General features: G+C 35.4%; 1 protein-coding gene across 2 annotated transcripts in view; it reads left to right on the top strand.

Moving 5' to 3' along the window:
• Dnajc3 (DnaJ heat shock protein family (Hsp40) member C3) overlaps nt 1-19,076 on the top strand; it is a 61,978-nt gene that overhangs the window by 12,509 nt on the left and 30,393 nt on the right. Inside the window, exon 2 of one of the 2 annotated variants that reach the window (XM_046454789.2) lies at nt 16,432-16,542. In XM_046454789.2, coding sequence (XP_046310745.1) covers nt 16,432-16,542 — 111 coding nt within the window. Of the gene's footprint in view, nt 1-16,431; nt 16,543-19,076 lie in introns of those variants that run through there. The other variant, XM_046454790.2, reaches the window with a different exon arrangement.

The following is a 19,076-nucleotide window of genomic DNA, read 5'->3' as shown; positions in this document are numbered from 1 at the left end:
GACAAAATAATAGGGAAAAATTACATACCCACATATACATTATATGGGAGTCCTGTGCATGAGACTCAGAAAAGGGCCAGATGATTAGAACTGATTGGTAGATTGTCCCTTAGCCCACTGAAGGTGTATTTCTGTGGAAACAAAAACAGAAGTTAATGAGTAGAGCAGACTATAAATCAGTTTTTTGATCAGCCAGTGAAGAAGATTTCTAGATGTTGGGTTTGAAGCATCTTTTGCCATTTGAGTATGTCGGAATGACTCATAGGGCAACAGGCATGAGGTTGTATAGATATGAGCTTTTGTCATGATCTTTTTTTGAAGTTTATGTCAGATCACTCAGCTTCAGCTACCAGGTCTTTGGGAAAAGGGCAGATTTTCTTCTTAGTGATTCTATATCAAGAGGGTATAAGAAAATTAAAATGCTACTTTGATTGTTATAGCCAGATATTGCAAGTAAACTAGAAGAATTCAGAAGTCAGTCCAATTTATAAGTAGAATAACAAAACCTCAAAGAATGAGACTAGAATCTAATAATGGGTATACTTTTAAAATATGCTTTGTTAGACTTTTTAGTAGGGAAACTCAAATTGGGCTTTTAAAAGCCTCTTATTGCTAGGAGCCAAGGACTTGCCATCAGATTTGGCCTGCAATACCTGTAGGTTTGGATGAATTCCTCTTTCTCAAAATCCCCAAACTATCTTAAGCTTCCTAAAACTGTCAGGATATGAAATTTCTTGCTCACATGTAAGGAACCAACTAAGGGAATCTTGTATGTTCCAGTTCTACCCCAACTTCAAGGGGCTTTTATTGTCTTCATAAAGTCAACCTTATTTTCTTAAAACTGCTCATATCTGATTCTATACACATGCTCAAATATGATGACATTCTAGTCAAAGCTTTGGTAGTATAGACAGTGCTTCAAATTAAAAGATTCTTATTGCACTTATGCAAATACTATATTGCCATAAAAATTAGAATACCCACTAACAGTAATGGAATTCTTGAGGGATCAAGTAGGGAAAATTCTGTTTTCAAAAATATGCCCTATCAGATTTCTTTTTCTTTTTCTTTTTTTTAAAAAAATGTTTATTTTTTTAGGTGTAGATGGACACAACACAATGCCTTTATTTTTATGTGGTGTTGAGGATCAACCCTGGGTCCCGCCTGTGCTAGGGGAGCACTGTATCGCTGAGCCCAATCCCAGCCCCACTATCAGATTTCTTGTAAGCTTTAGATAACTAGAGAGAAGAGAGAAAAAGTTCCTCAAATATGAAAAACAAAACAAACAACAAGCAGGGCATCAAACAGCAAAGTCAGGAAAACCCCCATAATTTCTTTTGATCAATTCATTCAGTTTCATGTACTTCTTGTTCTATTGGATCTTTTAATTTTTTTTAAGTTGTAGATGGACACAACACCATTATTTTATTTTTATGTGGTGCTAAGGATTGAACCCAGTGTCTTCCACATGCAAGGCGAGCACTCTACCACTGAGCTACAACCCCCACCCTCTGCTGGATCTTTAATTAGCTGTTTTATGAACTAATGAGTTTCTTCATTAGCGTTCTGGAGATTCTTACCCAACTAATGTTACCTTATGATTATCCAAAACCTGAACTTGCCTGTGTGCATACTGTGAATTTCCTTACTCCTTTCCTTTACCAAAAAAAAAAAAAAAAAACCCTCATTCCTTAAAATGTTCAATACTGAAAATATCTTATTTTCCTTATATACTTTGCATAAGTTGTTTCCCTTATTATTCATAATAGTTTTAATTACATAAATTACGTTTTAAACTCTTACTCTAATTTCCAGTGGAAAAAGGAGGAAAAGGAATGATGAAGTCTGTCATTAATATTTTATGAATATATCATTTCATAATGTCTGAAAATATAATGTCCATTTGTTACTGGACCCAGATCCAGCTGCTCACTGCTTGAAAACTAATACTTGGGAGACAAAGTTGTTGGGAAGGAGGTTTTATTCAAGGACTGCCCCTAAGAAGATGGAGGGGCAAGGGTCCTTGAAGCTCTATCTGAGGGAGCTCAGGTACACTAAAGGGATTTTATAAAGGTGCAGGGGGCAATAGGCAGGAAGACTATATGCTGAATGGGGTCTTTATCTTCTAGAGCATGTATGATCTAAGAACAAATGTTCAAGTAGAAGTGCAGTATCCATTACTCCATATATCCAAGCACAGTAGTAAAACAAACAGAACCCCACATATTTAACTTTTGGATTCTTGCTTTTGTTATGACTGCTTAACATGCACATGCTGTAAAAACAGTTATTGTGGAAATAACTTTAGATAATCAATTGTTTTAACACCTCATGAATTTTCCATGAGTAATCCATCTAAGCACAACTTTTTTTTTTTCCCTTAGTGCTTTGTGGTTATACATAGTAGTTGGGTTCATTTTGACAGAGTCATATGTGCATGCAATTTTATTTACTCCATTTCAGTCCCGGTCCCCTATTTTCTCTCCCCTCCACCTCCCTGCATTCTCCTTCCTTTACCCTCCCTCCCTCCCTCCCTCCCTCCCTTCCTTCCTTCCTTCCTAATATTTATTTTTTAGTTGTAGTTGGAAACAATACCTTTATTTCACTTATTTATTCTTATGTGGTGCTGAGGATTGAACCCAGGGTCTCGCATGTGCGAGATGAGTGCTCTACCGCTGAGCCACAACCCTAGCCCCCATTTATTTATTTTTAATTGTTACTTTCTACTTATACATAAAGGTGAAATTTCTTGTGGTATATTTATGTATGTATATACTGTGATTTTTGCTAAATTTGGTCTACATTTTCTCCCCTTTCTTGTCCCTTTTCCCTCCCACTTTATCATCCCTATATCTTTATAATATCTGATCTCCCTTTCTTTCCCCTTATTTTGCTCTAGCTTCAGCATATGAGAGAAAATATTCGATCCTTGATTTTCTGAGTCTGGCTTATTTCACTTAGCATGATGTTCTCTGGTTCCATCCACTTATGGGCAAATGCCATAATTTCATTCTCCTTTATGGCTGAGTAGAACTCCATTGTGTATATATGCCACATTTTCTTAATCTACGTATCTATTAATGGGCATCTGGGCTGGTTCCTTAATTTGGCAACTGTGAATTGTGCTGCTATAAGCATTAATGTAACTGTATCACTATGATATGCCAATTTTAGTTCTTTGGGATAAATACCAAACTGGGTCATATGGTGGTTCCATTCCTAGGTTTTTTGAGAAATCTCCATACTGCTTTCAGGAGTGGTTCTACTAGTCTGCAGCCCCACCAACAATGTTGGAGTGTACCCTTTCCCCCATGTCCTGGCCAATGTTTATTATTACCTGTATTCTTGATAATTGCTATGATTGGAGTCAGATGAAATCTTAGTGTTGCTTTTTGATTTGCAAAACACAATTGATTGCTATAGATGTTGAACATTTTGTGGCCATCTGTATTTATTCTTTTGAGAAATGCTGTTTAGTTCTTTTGCCCATTTGTTTCTTGGTGTTAAGTTTTTTTGAATTTTTTTTCGTATTCTGTATATTATTCCCTCGTCAGAGGAGTAGCTGGCAAAGATTTTCTCCCATTTTGTGGCTCTTTCTTCATGTGAGTAGTAGTTTTCTTTGCTGTGCAGAAGCTTTTTTAATTTGATGATATCCCACTTAATGATTCTTGGTTTTATTATTTGAGCTTTAGGGGTCTTGTTAAGAAGTTGGTGCCTGCACCAATATGATAGAGCCAATCATAATTCTTAATTTTAAGCATCAGGTAAAAATAATAGACTTATATGAGTAAAAAATAGGTACAATAAAAGTTGTTTGAATTTTTTTTTTCTTTTTTTGGGGTACTGGGGATCAACCCAGCAAATGATGGTATTTAATACCTGAAGTTTATAAACTCTTTGGGATCTACTGTAGAGATTTATTCAGTTCCCTTGAGTTTCCTCCCATGTATATTTGAGGTATACTTGCTAATAGACTTCTTTTTATTTTTCTCTTGTTAATTTGTTTTTTTTTTTTACAGGGAATCCCTGTAAAAAAATAACTATAAAGGGTAGAAAATTATTTCTTTACCCTTACACTAGCGACTTGAGCACTTAAACTAGGACTAGGGTGATTAACTGAATTTTAAATTTCACTTAATTTTAACTGTAGGTTTTAGGTGCCTTAACTTGTTCTCTCATAAGTCATGCATTCCAAATATTGTTGTTGTTATTATTAATTTGTGCTATGGGTACTCTATCAATGAGCTACACCCCTTCAGCCTTTTTTTAATTTTTGAGACAGAGTCTTTCTAAGTTTTTTAGGCTGGACTAGAAATTGTGATCCTCCTCTCTTCTGTCTCTGAAGTAGCTGGGATTATAGGTGGGGGGGCCACTGTACTAGCCCTAATATGTTATTATTAAACATTTTTCAAAGTTGAAAGAATTTTACAGTGTTCAGTCCTAATAACTATCACTGAGATTCTACCATTAATGGTTTATTATACTTATTTTTAAAATACACATTCACCTGGGCATTTCTTTATAAATCCATTAATCTTTTTAAAATATATGTTTCAAAACATTAGTACATATGTCCCTACATACTTTAACATATACATCACTGACTTTTTCTTGTGTAAAATTTAATATAACATACAACGAAATGTCCACATCTTAAATACATACACTTGCTGAAATTTTATAGCTGCATATACCCGTGTAACTCATACCTCTATCAATATTAGAGTATTATCAGCACCTTCCAAAGTTCCCTATTGCCTCTTCTTGGTCTGTCATTTTTTCCTACCCACCCAAGTAACTACTCTTCAGACTTTCCCTGTAATATTCTTAAGCAAAGCACTCTGAAAAGCTTAACATCCTGCTCATTGTAAAGGAAATGTACTTTGGCTACTTAGTTTCCATATGCATCTGTTACACTTCGAGTGTGTGCTCTAGAAATTCAGGTGTTGGAACTTAAATTAATTCCTCAATGTGGCAGTGTTGGGAGGTAGAACATCATGTAAAGTGTTTGGGTCATGTGAGTGGAGCTCTCATGATTGGATTAATGTCATCTCTCAGAAGTAAGTGAATTTTAGCTCTTGTGGAACTGGATTATTTACCAAGAGCTGGTTGTTATAAAGTCAGGCTGCTCCTTGTATTTTGCCTCTTTTACAAACATGCCTTTGCCCTTCCAGCCTCTGCCTTGTTTGGAAATAGCACAGGACCCTCACTCACAGAGGCAGCTTTTGTTTTTGGACTTTTTGGCTTCTAGAACTTTGAGCCAAAATAATCCCCTTTCTAAAAAAGTAAATTACCCAGTTTCCGGTATTCTATTATAGCCACAGAAAGTGGACTAATATGTATTTTAGTTTCTGTACAACAAAACAACTCTTTTGCTGTGGTCTGAATATTTGTGTCCCCATAAAATTAATATGTTGAAACCTAAGTCAGTGTGATAGTATTAAGAGGTAGGACCTTAAGGAAATGGCTGAGCCCTTATGAATGGAAGTAGTACACCTATAAAAGGGGCCTGAGGAAGCATTGCTCCCTCTGTCATGTGAGGATCCAGTAAGAAGGGACATCTGTGAGAAATGGGTACTTATCAGACACTGAATATGCTGGCATCTTGATGTTGGGTTTCCTAGACTCTAGAATTATGGGAAATAAATGTTGTTTATTAGTCATCTAGCTTATGGTATTTTTTTTTTTTTTTTTTTTTTTTAGGTACCAGGGATTGAACTCAGGGGCACTTGACCACTGAGCCATATAATAACATATATAATATAAAATTTTGTATTTTATTTAGAGACAGGGTCTCACTGAAAAGTTTAGCACCTTGCTTTTGCTGAGGCTGGCTTTGAACTTGTGATCCTCCTGCCTCAGCCTCCCAAGGTGCTGCAATTACAGGCGTGTACCATTGCACCCAGCTTATGCTATTTTTGTTACAGCAACCAAAACAATTTATGGCTATCTTTCTTATTTTATAGCTATCTTTCTTATAAGAAATTCTCATCTATATCCTAATTGAGAAAACAGTGTATTTTAAATAGTTATATATCTATTACTGGCTATATTAATTACTACTATTATTCTATCAGTGTTTTACTCAGTATTCAGTTATATAAAGACTAATATATAATGTATAAAAGACTAATACATTTACTAATTGTAAATGTAAATTCAACAATTCATATTTAAAATAAAAATGAATTAGAAGGGCTAGAGTTGTGGCTCAGTAGTAGAGCACTTGTCTAGCAAGTGTGAGGCACTGGGTTCGATTCTCAGCACTGCATATAAAGAAATGAATAAAATAAAGGTCCACCAACATCTCAAAAATTAAAAAAAAATGAATTAGAAGAATGCATTTAATACAGTGGATTCAGGAAATTATGTTCTTTTTTATTTGTTATATATGACAGCAGAATGCATTACAATTCATATTATACATATAGAGCACAAAATTTCGTATCTCTGACTAAACACAAAATAGTTTCACACCATTTCGTGTCTTCATACATGTACTTAGGGTAATGATGTCTATCTCATTCCACTGTCTTTCCTAACCCCATATGCTCTTCCTTCCCCTCCCTCCACTTTGCCCTATCTAGAGTTCGTCTGTTCCTCCCTTGCTGCCCCCACAACCCCATCATGAATCAGCCTCCTTATATCAGAGAAAACATTTGGCATTTAGTTTTTTTGGGGATTGGCTAACTTCACTTACCATTATATTCTCCAACTCCATCCATTTACCTGGAAATGCCATGATTTTATTCTCTTTTAATGCTGAATAATATTCCATTGTGTATATATACCACATTTTCTTTATCCATTCATCTACTGAAGGGCATCTAGTTTGGTTCCACAGTTTAGCTATTGTGTGTGAATTGTGCTGCTATAAACATTGATGTGGCTGTGTCCCTATAGTATGCTATTTTTAAGTTCTTTGGGTATAGACCGAGGAATGGGATGTCTATGTCAAATGGTGGTTCCATTTCCAGTTTTCCAAGGAATCTCCATACTGCTTTCTATATTGGCTGCACCAATTTGCAATCTCACCAGCAATGTATGAGTGTACATTTTCCCCCACATCCTCACCAAACTTATTATTGTTTGTATTCTTTTTTTTTTTTTTTTTTTTTTGAGAGAGAGAGAAGAGAGAAAATTTTTAACTTTTATTTTTTAGTTTTCAGCGGACACAACATCTTTGTTTGTATGTGGTGAGGATCGAACCTGGGCCACACACGTGTGTTACCTTTTGAGCCACATCCCTAGCCCTGTTTGTATTCTTAATAGCTGCCATTCTGACTGGAGTGAGATGAAATCTTAGAGTAGTTTTGACTTGCATTTCTCTAATTGCTAGAGATGTTGAACATTTTTTTCATATATTTCTTGATTGATTGTATATCTTCTTCTGAAAAGTGTCTGTTCAGTTCCTTAACCCATTCATTGATTGATTGTTACGATTTTTGAGTTCTTTGTATACCCTAGAGATTAGTACTGTATCTGATGTGTGTGTGGTAGAAATTTGCTCCCAAGATGTAGGCTTTCTTGGGGCTGGGGATGTGGCTCAAGCAGTAGCGCGCTCTCCTGGCATGCGTGCGGCCCGGGTTCAATCCTCAGCACCACATACAAACAAAGATGTTGTGTCTGCCGAAAACTTAAAAAAAAAAAAAAAAAAAAGGTTTAGGCTCTCTATTCACTTCACTGTTTCTTTTTCTGAGAAGAAGCGTTTTAGTTGGAATCTATTCCATTTATTGATTCTTGATTTTAATTCTTGTACTATAGGAGTCTTGTTAAGGAAGTTGGGGCCTAATCCGTCTTGATTGAGATTAGGGCCTGCTTTTTCTTTGATTAGGTGCAGGTTCTCTGGTTTAATCCTAGGGCCTTGATTCACTTTGAGTTGAGTTTTGTGCATGGTGAGTGATAGGGGTTTAATTTCATTTTGTTGCATATGGATTTCCAGTTTCCCCAGCATCATTTGTTGAAGAGGCTATCTTTTCTCCCATGTATGTTTTTGGTGCCTTTTTTTAATATGAGATAACTGTATTTATGTGGGTTTGTCTCTGTATCCTCTATTCTGTACCATTGGTCTACAAGTCTTTTTGGTGCCAATATCATGTTGTTTTTGTTACTATTGCTCTGAAGTTTAGTTTAAGGTCTGGTATACTGATGCCACCTGCTTCACTCTTCATTTTTTCAGATGAATTTCATGATTTTTCTGTTTCTATGAGGAATGTCATTGGGATTTTGATTGGAATTGCATTAAATCTATATAGTGCTTTTGGAAGTATGGTCATTTTGACAATATTAATTCTGCCTATCCAAGAACAAGGGAGATCTTTCCATCTTCTCAGGTCTTCTTTAATTTATTTCTTTAGCATTCTGTAGTTTTTATTGTAGAGTTCTTTCACCTCTTTCGTTAAGTTGATTCCCAAGTATTTTTTTTTTTTTTTTTTTGAGGCTATTGTAAATGGGGTAGTTTTCCTCGTTTCCCTTTTAGAGGGTTTGTCACTGTTACACAGAAATACCTCTCATTTATGGGTGTTGATTTTTTATCCTGCTACTTTGCTGAATTTATTTATTAGTTCTAGAAGTTTTCTGGTGGAATTTTTTGGGTCTTCTAGGTATAGAATCATATTGTCAGCAAATAGTGCTTTTGAGTTCTTCTTTTCCTATCTGTATCCCTTTTAATTTCTTTCATCTGTCTAATTGCTCTGGTTAGAGTTTCAAGAACTATGTTAAATAGAAGTGGTTGAAAGAGAGCATCCCTATCTTGTTCTAGTTTCAAGAGGGAATGCTTTCAATTTTTCTCCATGATGTTGGCCTGGGGCTTAGCATAGATAGCTTTTATAATGCTGAGATATGTTCTTGCTATCCCTCGTTTTTCTAGTGTTTTTAACATGAAGGAGTGCTGTATTTTGTTGAATGCGTTTTCTGCATCTATTGAAATGATCATATGGTTCTTTAAGTCTATTGATGTGATGAATTACATTTATTGATTTTCGTATATTGAACCAACCTTGCATCCCTTGGATTAACCCCACTTGATCATGGTGCACTATCTTTTTGATATGTTTTTGTATTCAATCTGCCAGAATTTTATTGCGAATTTTTGTATCTATGTTCATTAGCTATTGGTCTGAAGTTTTCTTTTTTTGATGTGTCTTTGCCTGGTTTTGGAATCAGAGTGCTATTGGCCTCATAGAATGAGTTTGCAAGTGCTCCTTCTTTTTCTATTTCATGAAATAAATTGAAGGGTATTGGTATTAGTTCTTCTTTAAAGGTCTTGTAGAACTCAGCTGTGTATCCATCCGGTCCTGGGCTTCTCTTGGTTGGTAGGTTCTGATGGTGTCTTCTATTTCATTGCTTGAAATTGATCTGTTTAAATTCTGTATATCATCCTGATTCAATTTGGATAACTCATATGACCCAAGAAGTTTGTTGATGCTTTCAATATTTTCTATTTTCTTAAAGTACAAATTTCCAAATTAATTTCTAATTATCTTCTGTATTTTTGTAGTGTCTGTTGTGATATTTCCTTTTTCATCATGTATGTTAGTAATTTGAGTTTTTTCTCTCTCCTTCTCTTTGTTAGTGTGGCTAAGGGTTTATCAATTGTTTTTTTTTTGTTGTTGTTGTTGTTTGTTTCAATTTCATTGATTTCAGCTCTGATTTTAATTATTTCCTGTTTCTGATTTTGGTGTTGATTTGTTCTTCTTTTTCTAGGGCTTTGAGATGTAATGTTAGGTCATTTATTTGTTGACTTTTTCTTCTTTTAAGGAATGAACTCCATGCAATGAACTTTCCTCTTAGACTGCCTTCATTGTGTCCCAGAGATTTCAATATTCAGTATCAGTGTTCTCATTTACCTCTAAGATTTTTTAAAATCTCCTTGATGTCTTTTGCAACCCATTGTTCATTCAATAGCATATTATTTAGTCTCCAGGTGTTGGAGTAGCTTTTATTTTTTATTTTATCATTGATTTCTAATATCATTCCATTATGATCTGATAGAATGCAGGGTAGTATCTCTACTTTTTTATATTTGCTAAGAGTTGCTTTGTGGCACAATATATGGTCTGTTTTAGAGATGGAGCCATGTGTTGCTGAGAAGAAAGTGTATTCTCTCCTTGAAGGATGAAATATTCTATATATGTCTGTTAAGTCTGTAATTGATTGTATTATTGAGCTTCTTTGTTTAGCTTTTGTTTAGAAGATCTATCCAGTGGTGAAAGAGGTGTTTTAAAGTCACCCAGAATTATTTTATTGTGGTCTATCTGACTCTTGAACTTGAGAAGAGTTTGTTTGATGACCTTAGATGCTCCATTTTGGGGGGCATATATATTTAAAATTGTTATGTCTTGTTGATGTATATGGTTCCCTTGAGCAGTATGTAGTGTCCTTCTTTATCCCTTTTGATTAACTTTAGTTTGAAGTCTACTTCATTTGCTATGAGGATGGAAACCCATGCTTGCTTCCACAGTCCATGTAAGTGGTATGATTTTTCCCAATCTTTCACTTTCAATCTGTGGATGTCTTTTCTATGAGATGAGTCTCTTGGAGACAGTATATTGTTGGGATTTTTGTTTTAAATCAATTTGCTAGTCTATGTTTTTTGATTGGTGAGTTTAGGCCATTAACATTCAGGGCTATTATTGAGACATGATTTGTATTCCCAGCCATTTTTGTTTATTTTTGGTATTCAACTTGACTTGCTTTCTCCTTTGATTAATTTTTACTTTAGTGTAGTACCTTCTTCTGATTTTCATTGTTGTTTTTCATTTCCTCTTCATGGAATATTTTGCCGAGGATGTTCTGTAGTGCAGGCTTTCTAGTTGTAAATTCTTTTAACTTTTATTTATCATGGAAAGTTTTTATTTCATCATCAAGTCTAAACCTTAATTTTGCTGGATATAAGATTCTTGGTTGGCATCCATTTTCTTTCATAGCTTGATATATGTTGTTCTAGGATCTTCTAGCTTTCAGGGTCTGGGTTGAAAAATCTGCAGATAACCCAATTTTTTCCCCTATATGTAATCTGATTCCTTTCTCTCATGGCTTTTAAAAATTCTCTCCTGGGCTGGGGATATGGTTCAAGCAGTAACGTGCTTGCCTGGCATGTGCGGGGCGCTGGGTTCGATCCTCAGCACCACATAACAAAATAAAATAAAATAAAGATGTTGTGTCCACCGAAAACTAAAAAATAAATATTAAAAAAATTCTCTCTCACTCTTTTAAAAAAATTCTCTCCTTATTCTGTATGCTAGGCATTTTCATTATAATATGCCTTGGTAGGAAATTATTTGTGAAATCATTGCAAACATTGAATGAACAAGTGTTGAACTAAGCATTACTTTTAGGGGAAAATAAAATTGTTAAGTTATTGCAAGCCTCAGGTCACAACATTTTTGTCAACAGATTAAGACAACCTTGTTTTCTGTGTGTTTCTGTTAAAATAACTCTTATTTAAGATATAGAGTTGAATCATTAACATTGATCTTCAGTACTATGCTTAGGAGCCTTTTAAAAGTGATGAAATTACCAAGATGAACACAAAAAAATGACACTAATTGCACTAAGGAAAGGACCTTTATTTATAATAGGAAAGCTGAAACAAGGCAGTGTTGCTTGTTTGACTTTAACTGGGAACAGCTGGCTCAAGATTTTTACTGCCTGCATGTGCACCTGTTCCCAAAAGGTTGTAAAGGTGCTTTGAGTACAAATGAATTTTATTAAGTGGGTGAATTAAAATAGAATCTGAATTATGAGGGCTGCCTGTATGTATATAGTTAATATATTATGGGCTCTGTGTCTGTGGTTTCTGCCAACCATAAATATAAAACATTTAGGAAAAAACTTAGCATCTCTTCCAAAGATTTATAGACTTTTTTCCTTGTCATCATTCTCTAAATGAAAAAGTATAGCAACTAACAACATTTACTTTGTATTAGGAATTATAGATGTAAAGCTCTATAATTACAGATCTAAAGAGGATTTAAAATATACCAGAGGATATTTTTAAGTTATATGCAATTACCATATTATTTTATATAAGGGACTAAGATATGTGTGGATTTTGGTATATACAGAGGTGGTGGTGGTGGTGTTGTTGTCGTTGTCTAGGAACCAATTCCTTTTGAATGTTGAGGGATGATTATGCAAGTAAACACACGTGTATAACAAGCAAAGAGAAAATATGCAAAGCTACTATAGTCTTTGTGTCTGTAAGTGGTCACAAAGTCTATTGATATTTGTGATTTCCTTCGTGAACTATCTGTTCTGTACTTCTCTTGCCTTTAGCTAGAATCTCTGCTTCTCTGGCTCTTCTAACTCACAAACTTTCCTAACTGAAGAGTCTTAGTCTTAATTGTTCTGCCTGATTTTTGGTTCCTGTATTTTTTCAAATTGACCGTTAGTATTGGGCATGCAAGTACTAAGATGTGCCCTGAAGGATCTCTTGAGTTCCTCTTAGCCTGCTTTCCCTCCACTGTTTACCAGCAACCTCATTTTCCCTTGGTAACTGGACCAATTTTTCAAACCAGTTGAATTGGGCAGTTTTTTGCCTGTTGGTTTCAGTGGCACTAGGAATACAAAATGTCCAGGCGGCAGTCTCACCTTCCAATTCGTAGGAAATGTGTGTATGTGGTAAAAGCAGTTAATCCCTTGGTTTTGCCACATATGTGTAATGTGCACACTGCATACCTCCTTTGGTGTGAAATGTGCTCTTTGATGAGATAGTGCTGTGTGAAATACTGTGATGGTGGATAATGCATGTGGTGTCTATGAATGGTGTGCTGGCAGAAGCATTTTAGGCAAATTCATATCGAAAATATGAGAAGGAAATCTATTATGGAAGAGAACTAGGTAAAATAAGTCTGCCCTTGCCCTGGATGTTCCCCTCTCTCTACCAGAGATGCCATATTGGGAACCCAATGTTGTGCTCTGGTGTTGGCAGATTACATACCAGTAGTAACTTTAATAAGGTCAGCTTTGGTCAGGACTAATTTATGGGTTTGAACCCATTCAAAGCTTCCATCTTTGTCACCAAGGCCATTTTATTCATGGGTCCTTTGTATAAGTTGAGTGATATGCATAGACCATGTCATTTTATCTACCTGATGCCTTTTATAGTTGATGTGTCCACTTAGTGTCTGATAAGTACTGGTACTTCAGCTTCTACTACTCCAGGATCCCATCATCCCACTGAAATCAGGAAGCCCATCTCAGTGGTGGCATCCCTTCATAGTCATAGCTGTTATATATGGGAGTAACCATAGAGCTTTGAAAAGGTTGCAGATGGGGGCTGGGGATGTGGCTCAAGCGGTAGCGCGCTTGGCTGGCATGGGTGCGGCCCAGGTTCCATCCTCATCACCACATACAAACAACGATGTTGTGTCCACCAAAAACTGAAAAATAAATATTAAAATTCTCTCTCCTCTCTCTCTCTCTTAAAAAAAAAAGGTTGCAGATGGTCTCTCAGCAATATGTTTTTCAGTGTTTTAATAAAGAGAGTGTCTTCTGGATTGTTTCATGGAACAAAGGTCAGAGGTTGGTGTGTAGGTGACAAATGATAAATCTAGTCCAACATTCCTATCTTTCTCAGCAGTTGGATCCTTCCTCTTATCTTGATAGGCAAACTCTGGAATCTCTGCCTTATTAAATGTAAACCATTATTAATCCAAATTTCTGTCAGCTGACCAAGTAAATGACTAGAGCCAACTCTAGCTGCATGAGTTAACACATTCCATATAGGATCTTGAGTATAGGATCAGATCATAAATATTTTAGGTTTTACAGGCCACGTGGGTTTTGTCACAACTACCTAACTTTGTTGTTGTGGCATAAAAGCAGCTAATATGGCCCATTCATTATTAGATATGACTGTGTTCTAGTAAAATTTTATTCACAAAAACAGTTTCTGATCTCTGCTCTAGTAAGTGTGCACTGATCAGTGAGTTAGACCTAGTATTGTGTTTCATTTCACTTTTCTTGGTCTAGCACCTTTAGAATCCATTCTCATACATGTTCTGTAGGGTTCTACTTGTTTATCAGCAAAGGCTTTTGCTATGTCCTTTGGATCATAGCATATATCTGTCTCTCAAGAGCCTGCTGAGATTTGACTCTAATTATAGATAATAGGAGTAGTTATGGTCAGTTTTGAGAATAATGTGTCCCCCTTTTCAGCCTTCTTCCCTATAAGATTGTCTTATGGTTTTTGAAATAGTAGTTTGAAAGGCTAGTCTCCTCAGACAAGGAAGAGAGGCTTATAAGGACTTGAGATTTGTTATTTTTCTCTGTTTTAGTAAAGTATTCAGAAGAATCAACCTCACATTGCAGTCTTTATTTTCACCATTTTTGCCATATGGTTAGGTATGGCAGGTACTTGGCCTTCTAAGACATCTGTCTCAGCACTTTGTTATGATCAACCATAAGTGGTGACCTAATTGTGATTCTAGTACTTACAATGGATTACCAACATCTCCTTTTCCATTCTCAAGGAGCTCAGAACTAACTCAAGTTCCAAGGGTACTGCCAACTCAATCCTCAAATCGCCTTTTGTGGGTCTGTCTCCTGGGAATTCCAATACCAACTTTGTATTAGTTTGGGTCCATTCAGGAGCCAAAGCACACAATAATATGAAAGGGAAGACTTACTGTAAAAAAAATTATTAAGATATGATAGGAGGGCTGGGGATGTGGCTCAAGCGGTAGCACGCTCGCCTGGCATGCGTGCGGCCCGGGTTCGATCCTCAGCACCACATACAAACAAAGATGTTGTGTCCACTGAAAACTAAAAAAATAAAATAAATATTAAAAAAAAATGTGCTGCTCTAAAAAAAAAAAAAAAAAAAAAAAAAAAAAGATATGATAGGAGAGTAACACAGGATGCAAAGAGAATGCTAAAAGATATTCCAGAGCTGACAGACCCAAGGAAGAGCCAACTTGGAATAGAGGCCCCTTTCTCAAGGCTGGGATTCAGGCCTCATTGGATAAGGTATAGTAGTAGCCTGAGTTTGTTAATGGTGAAATTGGCTGAGTTGTTGCCATAGTAGCTGGGCAGATAGGAAACAACCCTGTCAGGTATAGGTGAGCCAAAGCTGGTTGGTTTATTTGTAGAGGTGATTGGGAGCTGCTGTGGGTATGTGTAGCTAGAATGTACAGTGTCCTTGTTATGAGGTGCCTGGGCCAAGGCTGACAGGTTCCTGGGGTTGGGCCTCTGGACACATGGCCTCTGGCTAGGGCAGAGCACCACTGGATGTCCTCCCCATACATACCATGTAGTAGAAGTGGCATAACAGACCATGTTAGCAGGAGCCAGAAAAAAATAAAATGCAGCGAGCAGAACCAGGAAGTGTCCTTCCTGCAGTTCTCTTCAGTGCCCTTTACTGACGGAACATAACATTGTGCTCAGTGTAAAACAAGAAATGCTTAAAAACTCCAGTCCATTAATTTAGTGTAGCTGCTGAAGGAGGAATTCAGAGTTGAGAGGAAATTTGTGATAATTGGCCTGGTCAGTCAGATCATGTATTCTATTCAAGATGCTTCAGTAGTACCCCCTCCCCCCGTTTTTTTTTTCACCAAGAGAAAAATCCCAAACTCTACATAATCATCCCGCTATTTCTGTGACCTCATATCACTCTCTGTTGGCTCTGCTGCAGTTGTCCAGGCCTCCTTGCTGTTTCTGGAACATGTCCGTGCTCTCCTGGCTTAGGGCCCTTACACTAGCTGGTTCTTCTTGGAAAGCTTTTTTCCTAGATCCCTGCATGATGAATTCCTCACTTTCTTTAAGTCACTTTGATGTCAGCTTCTCAAGGATGCCTGCTCTTAACCCCCTTATTTACTCTGTCTGGCCCCATCACCCTATACTCTCATTCCTCTCAGATCACTTGACTTTTTCCATAGTTTTTTTTTTTTGTGTGTGTGTGTGTGTGTGTGGTGCTGGGGATTGAACCCAGAGCCTTATGCATGTGAGGCAAGCATTCTACCAACTGAACTATACCTCCAGCCCTCCAAAGTACTTTTTACCTAACATTATTTACTTACTAATTATTGTCCATCTCCTCCCACCATAAAGTCAGGTACACTTATCCCAAGTACTTAGAACAGTGTTTGGTGCATTATAGATGCACAGTAATTTGAATATTAAGATGAGATTCTAGCTTAACAAAGTAGTTTTAATTTTATTTGAAATATTTTCATTATGGGTGTTAGGCAATTATTTTAGTTTGTATACTGGCTATAATCTTTTGACTGGTTAGGTTGATATGGGTAAATTTTGGGGCTTCTTTTATAAAATGAAGGGCTGTTTGAGTTTAATGGTTACTTTCTCTAGGATTTTTAGCTTCTGTGGCTTTTCTCATAACAGTAGATGACTGAGCCAGATAACTAAGTTTTGTTTTTGAGAATTAAATTTGGATCATGGAAAATTAACTGATTATTTATTTATTTTTAGGTGCTGAATGTGGAGTAAATGCAGATGTTGAGAAACATCTTGAATTGGGCAAGAAATTACTTGCAGCTGGACAGCTAGCTGATGCTTTATCTCAATTTCATGCTGCAGTAGGTTTGTATTATAAACCAAATCACTCAGTGGCTGTTTTAGTGAATTCTAATTAGTAGCTCTTTTTATGGATAAAATTTCAAATAAGGATTGTTTCATGTTAAAGAAAACATTAAAGATATTTGCAGGAATCTGGATGAAATAGATTAATAAATCTTGAACGCATATGTATCCAACATAAGAGGTAATGAGATTTACTATAAGTAGCAAGAATAACTCAACATTTTGACAGAATACTTAATGTATTAAATAGTTTTCTGATTTCTTACACAGACTTCACCTAATACAGTTTAATTTTCTTGATGTCTTGGGCTATCAGTATGGTAATTACGTTGATGCCCTTGGAAGATTCTGTGGTTCATTGACTCTTCAGTATTGGTCAAATTCCAACCACTCTTGATGCTGTTACTTCTTTGTGCTTACTTGTGTCTGTCTGTAGCATCAGATGTCATTGCAGCTTTTAATCTGTTAGGACTGAGAATGAGATGACAATAAATAGGTTAAAAGTGAGGGCTTGAAGGGTTTTCTTATGAGTCACTGCCTAAACTTTTATGTGAGGACTTTTTGATATTGACTTTCCTTAGATCCCTTTTTTATTTACTCGTACATTTCATCTTGATTTGTGATAGTTTAAGAGAGACTAGTCAACTACTCAACAGGTAAGGAGGTAGTTTATTTTTCATAAGTTACACTTGTGCTTCCAGAGAATTATGATTTCATTGTTATTTTACTATAAAAACAAAAAGCAGGTAGGGATTGGTCTGGCAATAATTTTCTTCAGCTTATATTTTTATTTATGTAATTAGCTCTCTGGAATAATAGGAAACATACATTTTAATATTTTTCTTTATCATTTGATAATGCTGTGACCTTGGTCCAATTGTGTAAGACAGTCTAGATCTAAATAAATTAGCTGCAGATTCCTAATGGTTTTCAGTGTGCCACCCAAAGGAATTTATGTGAAGATTAGTTGAGAATAATGAATATAAAGTTTTTTTGGAAGTAAGATATAACCATACATATAAAATATATAGTAATAAATCTAATTTTTTTTTTTTTGTCTCTAGAGATTGGCTTTTCTATATATGAGTTTGATGTGTACCTAAGAGTTTTCTTAACTATGTGGAGTTTCCACTAGGAATTTTGTATTTCAGGGATTAACTTATCTTGATAGGTAGTAGTTACTTGGCATAACAATTTACACAAGTTACTTTTCTCTAAGGGCCATTTACTGTATGACCACATCACTACTAAGTCTGCACTTTTTCTTGTGATTCACTGTCATCAGAGCTGCAGTATGGTAATAGAAATTATTTTCAGTTATTGTCTTCAAAAAAGCATTTCTTAAAATACACAACTATTGCTATTAGAATATTTGCAGAAATTTATACTTAATACCTATTATGTACTTTATGATCTGCTTTTTAAAATTTTATTTTTATTTGTTCTTATTAGTTATAAATAACAGTAGAATGTATTTTGACATAGTGTACATATAAACAGTATAATTTCCCATTCTTCTGGTTGTACATGATGTGGAATTACATTGGTCATGTATTCAAAATTGCACATAGGAAAGTAATAATGTCTGATTCATTCTACTATCTTTCCTATTCTCATTCCCTCTGCCTTACCTTTATTCCCCTTTGTGTAATTCAAAGTATGCTTTTGAAGTCTCACATTTAGCAGAAATGTCAGGGGCTATGGAATATTGTTAAAGTAATTCCAGGTGACTATTTTTGGTTTACAAATGCAATATAAGACCTTGAGATGACTCTTCTCCAAAATACTTGGTAAAATATCACTCACTGAAAGATGTAAACAGTAAAGGTGGTAATTGATTGGTGAAATTGAGTAAAAAGGAGGATTTGAAATACTGTTAGTACATTCCAGATTTGAGTAGCAGTGTTATTTCATTATTATTTGGCAAATAGCAGTGATTCAGTATAATCTCTGAGGAACTACACCAGTTCAAGAACATTTATCATTTTATGTAAAACATGGATTATTCATAATATAGGAAATAAAGTTTAAACTTTATATGATGGGAATATTCAGTATATTAAAACATACTGAATATATATTGGCCTTTTGGATCTCTTCTGAGGTGTTTGTGTGTGTTTATCAGCCAATAACTTTTTCAGAGCTTTGAAAATATAAGTTATTTGTGATATCATCCATGTATTAGTGCATTGCTTGATTACAAAAAAGTTCATTGAATGTTTATGCACTCACTGAGATAGTTATACATTCACTAAAATGTTTATAGTTTTCAACTTCTGAATATGGTGATATACTTTATTTCTTTTAACTTCTGTGACTAGGAAATTGCTATTAGTATGTAATAGAATTTGGCTTGTAATAGTATATTAATGGTTTATTTTTTATTATAATGCCTCTGAGTTTTTTAATAGTTAATGAATATAAAAGTAACCTGTGTTTATTGTGAAACATTTTGGAATATATGGATAGTAGAAGAAAACCTGGTACCTCTGCCTAGATAGCTGCCAAGATATTGACATGTAGCTCTCAGGTGC

Source organism: Marmota monax, unplaced genomic scaffold, assembly GCF_021218885.2.
Source record: "Marmota monax isolate L192 unplaced genomic scaffold, Marmota_monax_Labrador192_F-V1.1 WCK01_AAM20220418_F8-fsc00026, whole genome shotgun sequence".
Classification (NCBI taxonomy): Eukaryota; Metazoa; Chordata; class Mammalia; order Rodentia; family Sciuridae; genus Marmota; species Marmota monax.
The sequence above is the reverse complement of the archived record's forward strand: the minus strand, read 5'-3'. Positions and strand labels throughout refer to the sequence as shown.